Genomic DNA, 7,128 nt, shown 5'->3' with positions numbered 1-7,128 from the left:
CACTTTAATCATAGGTGTACACTCACCACTATCCTCAATGCTTGACACGTGTCCATAGATATAACCATAGTTAACTTTTACTTTGTATTTATGGAATCATGATTATGTCTATGAACACGTGTCAAGGATTGAGGATGGTGGTAAGGGTACACCTATGATTAAAGTGGTGAGCAAAAATGCACCAATTAATTAAATGGTAGCAGTGTTTTCTTGTGATGGTGATGTAAACCAAAAAGTAAACTAAAAATCCAAATGGAAAATATACGTTTACAAAAGTAAAAGAATAAATAGTTGTTTTAAGAGGGAGATGAGGTGAGGGAGCGGCGGCGACCCACATATATACGTTACTTCAGTTGGATTCTCAAAAGAGCCCATCCATTTGCAAGGTTAGACTGAAGGGGAAGTGGGGGTTGAATGGTCTTTCTCTCTCTCTCTCTTTCTCAGTGTGCTTGCTTTCAAATCGAAAGAGACCTAAAGACGAGAAAAGAGTTGTTGTACTGAAGAAAAAGAAAGAAGATGAAATAATGAAACAACTTCTTAGAAGTGCAATAATATTTTAATACAGCCTTCGTCATTTTCTCTCTCTTATCTCTCTCTCCTTTCCTCTCCAGTATCATCATCCCCAATTTCCCCTTTATTTCCACTGATTCATCCCCCTTTTCATTCCCAAACCCTAATTTTATTATATTTCTTCATCTCAAACCCACTTGGACTCCAAAACCCTTTTCTCATGCTCTAATTTTGTTCGATCGTATTCTAAATTCGGGTCAACCGCTAGGGTTTTCTCACCGAACCCAAACCATTCAATCTCAATCGGGTTTTTTGGTTTTGGATTGAGGGTTTGCGAAGCTTCTTTCAGGCTCGATTCAAACTGAGGATCGGTTTTATCGAGTATTTAGGGCCTGCGATAAGTTAAATTTGAGAAATGAGTGCTCAGAAGAAGAGGAACTTCCAAATTGAGGCCTTTAAGCATCGGGTCGTGGTTGATCCCAAGTACGCTGAGAAGACCTGGAAGATCCTGGAACATGCGATTCACGAAATTTACAATCACAATGCTAGCGGGCTTAGCTTCGAAGAGCTTTATAGGTTTGTGACTTTTGCTTACACCTAGCATATGTATGTATGATCTTTTTTTGGGTATTGAAGTATTGATGATACTGATTCGAAGGTCACTTTTTGTTTGGGTCTGTTGGAAATGGTTGGATAACTTTAGTTCTGAGCATTATTAGGTTTTGATGGCTCTCTTTTGAGTAACTCGTTTCAGTCTGATCCCCTTACTCTTAAGTTACTTTCCTGGTGCAAAATTGCTTTTTCATCTGTTTTATTTTCGCTGATCCATTTTTCAGATTATATGTTGATTAAAGTCTAACTGATGGCCTTATGGTCTTCTTGCATATTGGTAGGGTGAGAGCTTAGTGTGGGTGGTTATGGTAGGAAAGTGCATGGTTCTAGGCTGCCTAAAGAGTTGGAATATCTTGGAGAGTGTAGGCATATTTGGTTCCAAAGTTCAATTATGAGGTTTCTAGGATATCGATTCTTTAAAGTTGATCACAAGGTTTCTAGGATATCTTTGCAATTGATCATGAGGGGTCAAGGATATCTGTTCTATTCTACAATTTGTGCTCATTCATGCTTGAGAATGTTACTATTCTCTCTTCTATTTCCTTCTTGTTCATTTGATGGTTATCTGTCACGCATTTTACTTTCTGCACTTTAATTTTGCTCCCTTTTTTTGACTTGGGTGAGTTCCCTATCATTTTTCTGTTTTTCCTTTCTGTTTCTTGTTGACACAAAGGGTTTTGTATTTCATGATTTTCGAATGATCCTGTGCGTACTTTGGGTGCATGCTTTGATGTTGTGTGCATACTTTGGGTCACGTAGGTTGGTGGAAAAAAGTGGGTAGAAAAAGTTTGAATAAGTAACATTTTCAGTTGGTTATATCTCATCAGTGCAAGATAACTTGCAAGAGCATTTGAATCTTACTTTTTAACCACTGTTTCTTTCACTTCTTGAAACTTTATGCTTCTGATGTTTAAGAATATTTGCATACATTCAGGAATGCCTACAATATGGTGCTGCACAAATTTGGAGAGAAACTGTACTCTGGTCTGGTGACAACCATGACTTATCATCTAAAAGAAATATCTAAATCAATTGAAGCTGCTCAGGGAGAGTTGTTTTTGGAAGAGCTGAACAGGAAATGGGCAGATCATAACAAGGCATTGCAGATGATTCGAGACATATTGATGTACATGGACAGGACTTTTATCCCAAGCACCCACAAAACCCCCGTTCATGAGCTTGGGTTGAACCTGTGGAGGGATGTTGTAGTTCACTCTAGCAAAACCCAGGCTAGGCTTTTGGATACACTTCTTGAGCTTGTGCATAGAGAAAGGAGTGGCGAAGTAATTAACAGAGGCTTGATGAGGAATATTATAAAAATGTTAATGGATTTGGGTTATTCTGTTTACCAAGACGACTTTGAGAAGCATTTTCTTGAGGTTTCAGCGGATTTTTACCGTTGTGAGTCTCAAGAGTTCATAGAGTCATGTGACTGTGGGAACTATTTAAAGAAGGCTGAGAGACGCTTAATGGAAGAAATGGAGAGAGTGTCCCATTACTTGGACGCTAGAAGTGAAGCTAAGATAACAAATGTGGTGGAAAAGGAGATGATTGAAAGTCACATGAACAGACTAGTTCATATGGAGAGCTCAGGTTTAGTTAATATGCTTGTGGATGACAAATATGATGACTTGGGGAGAATGTATAGCTTGTTTCGCAGGGTGCAGAACGGACTTGTGATAGTCAGAGATGTCATGACTGCTTACATCCGAGATACTGGCAAACAGCTAGTTACTGACCCAGAAAGATTAAGGGATCCTGTAGATTTCGTGCAGCGTCTCCTGGATTTGAAGGACAAATATGACAAAGTTATCAATTTGGCATTTAACAATGACAAGACATTCCAGAATGCTCTAAATTCTTCTTTTGAATACTTCATTAATTTGAATGCCAGGTCCCCTGAATTCATTTCTCTGTTTGTGGATGACAAGCTTCGGAAAGGATTAAGAGGGGTCAGTGAGGAGGATGTAGAAGTTGTACTGGACAAGGTCATGATGCTTTTCCGTTACCTTCAAGAGAAAGATGTGTTTGAAAAGTATTACAAGCAACACTTGGCAAAGAGGCTTCTTTCTGGGAAAACTGTTTCTGATGATGCAGAAAGAAGTCTTATTGTTAAGCTCAAAACAGAGTGTGGATATCAATTCACTTCTAAATTGGAGGGTATGTTCACTGATATGAAGACCTCTCAGGATACAATGCATGTATTCTACTCAGCCGTTGGACCTCAGTTAGGTGATAGCCCAACACTAGCTGTTCAGGTCCTCACAACAGGTTCCTGGCCTACTCAGCCAAGTGCCACGTGCAACCTTCCAGCAGAAATTTTGTGGGTATGTGAGAAGTTCAAGAGTTATTATCTCGGGACCCATACTGGGCGGAGATTGTCCTGGCAAACAAATATGGGTACAGCTGACTTGAAAACGACTTTTGGAAAGGGCCAGAAGCATGAGCTGAATGTTTCCACATACCAGATGTGCGTGCTCATGCTATTCAACAACACTGACCGGTTGACCTATAGGGAAATTGAACAGGCTACGGAGATACCAGCCTCTGACTTGAAGAGGTGTCTGCAATCTTTGGCCTGTGTTAAAGGGAAGAATGTTCTTCGGAAGGAGCCAATGAGCAAGGACATAGCTGAGGACGATGCCTTCTTCTTTAATGACAAGTTCACAAGCAAGTTCTTCAAGGTAAAGATAGGTACTGTGGTTGCGCAAAGGGAGTCTGAACCAGAAAATCAAGAAACCAGGCAGAGAGTAGAGGAAGACAGGAAGCCCCAGATTGAGGCAGCAATTGTGAGGATCATGAAGTCTAGGCGGGTACTGGATCACAATAATATCGTTGCTGAGGTCACTAAACAGCTGCAGGCGCGATTCTTGCCCAACCCTGTTGTAATAAAGAAACGAATCGAGTCTCTCATTGAGCGGGAGTTTTTGGAGAGGGATAAAACAGATAGAAAATTGTACAGGTACCTTGCTTGAAGAAACAGTATGTTTTGATTTATTTTGTTATGGCTGCTTATGGCAAAGCCTGTATGATTTATCCTACATTTGGTTAGTTGGAATGTTGTTCTTTGATCATTACGGGCTTTGGGTGGATTCGAATGAAGTTCAATTAATGCCTCTTTGTTGCTTAATCTCCCCTCATGTTTATTAAACTTTTCTGAGTCGGATGGATGGAAATGCGGAAATCATCGGTAAGTAATCATATTCTGCCCCCTATCTAATTTTGATCACTACTATACCATTTGCCCTCATCCAGTGCTGGGTTTGTGAAAATTATTGCCATGGCTTCGGTAGCGTTTGGGAGTGCGGTGCTTAAAAAATAAGCAGCTTTAAAAATAATTTTTGCAACTGGAAGTGTTTGGTGAAAGAAATCAAGTAAGCTTATTTTAAAATCTCGGGTCATTCAAAGTAGGTTGGACGGAGCTTCTCAAAGCAGTTTTTCCACGTTTGGGAGAAGCTCCGTCCAACCTGCTTTGAAAAAAAACAGCAGGTTCCATTTATGATTTTTTCATTTTTCCCATAATGCCCTTACTACTTTTTCAAACAAACAGCCCATATCCCTCCCATTCCAAAATGGGTTTCGTCTCCCCTCTGCACACAGCACACTCTTCTTCTTCCTCCTTCTCACTGCAAGTTGGGCCAGTTATTGCGAGCCACAATAGCTGCTGCAATTTTACCAGCAATCAGTATGAATTAAATTGAATTTCATGTGTTGATTCGTACATGCCATTAAATTGAATAAAAATAGAGTAAAAAACCCTAAGATTTGTATTTGGGCAGTGGGTATGGCTTGGTGGATCTGGGCGGCGTGGGGGATCAAGTAGAGAGACGGTGGAGGCTTGGGTCAAGAGAGAGAGAGATAGAGAGAGAGAGAGAGAGATGTGGTGGTTGGGTGAGGTTTGTTCTGTGGGTCTGGCATGGGGGAAGGAGTTGGGTGTGGTGATATGGTATCGGGGTCGGGTCGGGTGGGGTTGGATGGGCCTGGCGATTGTTTGCAGCGGGGCAAGGAGAGGAGGGAGGGGGTGAGTTTGTTGTGGTGATGGGGAGGGGACTGCAAAGAGAAGATGGGGTGGACTGCTGTGCTGCTGAGTTTTTTTTGTCATTATACGTACTCAAAGTGCTTCTGTATAAAAGTTTACCATACACTTTGATTACTTACAACACTTTTTCAAATATAGTTTACCAAACGCCTAACTGATTATTCTCACGGCACAATAGAATCAATTTTTTTGTAAAGCACAGCAACGTCAACCTAGCCCTTCGTCTCACAGACCTTGTGTTATGTTTGGGTTAGCCTCAAAGGTTTGTTTTATGCTTAGCTCGTGAAGCTTTGAATTCTCTATGATACACGTTCGTGTTAACTAAGTGCATGTGAAATCTTTGATATAATCTTTCATGGAGAATACCGTTTCATGCCGATGCTGGGTAGCAGAGCCTTCGCTGAACTCGCAGATGGAGACTATTCATCGCTATAAACAGGTAGAAAACTTTTTCTTCCTAATTCCAATTTCGTTATGTGAAATCCTACTTCGATTAATTGACAAAGTAAAACAGTTTGAAGGATCCATCCAAAGCAAGGCAAGTATTTAACAATGTTGTGAATCCTCCATGTCAACAGTATGTAATTCTTTCCAATTTTTGTACAGGCTTCGATTTTTCCCTATGTTGTAATGTAAATACCACTTTCTTCAATTCCTTTGTCGACCAAAGATTCTTGGGGACACAAAATTGTGTGTAGAGTTTGCTTTGATCTCGTGACTCGTGAGGGTGAGGGTTTTCAAATATGTTGCCTATCTCTCTCCCAGGGGTTAAGCTGTGGTCTGAGGCTTCTGGTGTTCTTTCAATTTGTTCTGCTTTTGCAATTATTGTTGGCTGAACCAGTTTCATTTCTCTTTCATAAATCAGAATAGAACTTTTTGCAAGTATTCTTAGTTGAAGCCTGGTAATTCCACCAACGAAATTTTTAATTTTTAATTTCATTCCAGAAAAGGGAACTGATCCAACTAAAGAATAATCTCAGCAAAAACTGAACAAAGTGAAAGAAAAAAAACATTAGAAGCCTGAGACAACAGTTGAACACCAGAGAGACGAACACCGGAGTGTAGGATTTATCAAGAGCTTAAGGTGTGGGAGTAAACTTCAAGAGTCGGACATGAGATGTTGGAGGAAACCAAACGAATTGTAGTCACTAATATGATGCCAATTTGTTTGGTACCCTCCAACACTCATATACGACTATTAAATTGAGAAATAACTAGTAATTTTCAATTTAGATGTCGGAAATGAGATATTGGAGGAAATTAAACAAATTAAGAATTTCTCATTGAGATTGAGAGGTTAATTTGTTTAGTTTCCTTCAACTCTCACTTACGACTTTTAAATGGAGTAATAACCTTGAAGAATTTTTAGTTTAGATGTCGGAGATGAGATATTGGAGGAAACTAAACAAATTATGAGTTTCTCGTTGAGATAGAGATGTTGTAATTTGTTTAGTCCCCTCCAATTCTCACATACGACTTTTAAATAGAGCAATGGAGTGTTGGAGAGATTTGAGAGAGTCATATGCTAAAAGGGATGAAAGGTTTTGGACTTTGAATACAATGAATAGGTTCAGCTTGCTGCAACTCTCATCTACAGCCTCTTTCATTTTGAGTGAGTGCATGCTTTTGTGGGAGGTGGTGTTGAAGACTGAAGAGCAACCATGTATTTATAATAATAGCATAAGCTCACGAGAGTCACATCTCAATGAGAGAAGAAGAAGAAGAAGAAGAAGACCGAACATGTTTCATTCATGCATTGGTGCCTTCCAGGAAGCAAAATTTGCGTGATAGTACGGACAGTCCAGATATAATAGACTATGTGCGTACGGACGGTATAATATAATGTAGCCTAAATCTCAGAGAATTAAAACAAAATTATAAGACTCGGTAAAACCCTGTGGGGTGGTTTTGGGCTGACCTGAAATTTATGGGGATCTATTGGGGCAGGGAAGGATTGTCCTCGTCCT

The 7,128-nt window shown here is 39.9% G+C and overlaps 1 protein-coding gene across 1 annotated transcript; it reads left to right on the top strand.

The window, feature by feature from the left end:
- Positions 1–487: 487 nt before the first annotated feature.
- LOC110760880 (cullin-3B) lies at positions 488–4,252 on the top strand. Its single transcript, XM_021963226.2, has 2 exons — positions 488–1,086; positions 2,057–4,252. Exons 1-2 carry the CDS (start codon positions 926–928, stop codon positions 4,095–4,097), a joined length of 2,202 nt encoding a protein of 733 aa, XP_021818918.1. The 5' UTR covers positions 488–925; the 3' UTR covers positions 4,098–4,252.
- Positions 4,253–7,128: the final 2,876 nt, after the last annotated feature.

The sequence above is a fragment of the Prunus avium genome, chromosome 3 (genome assembly GCF_965620075.1).
Source record: "Prunus avium chromosome 3, drPruAviu1.hap1.1, whole genome shotgun sequence".
Lineage (NCBI taxonomy): Eukaryota > Viridiplantae > Streptophyta > Magnoliopsida > Rosales > Rosaceae > Prunus > Prunus avium.
Note: the sequence above shows the minus strand (reverse complement) of the source record. Positions and strands in the feature narration are given on the sequence as shown.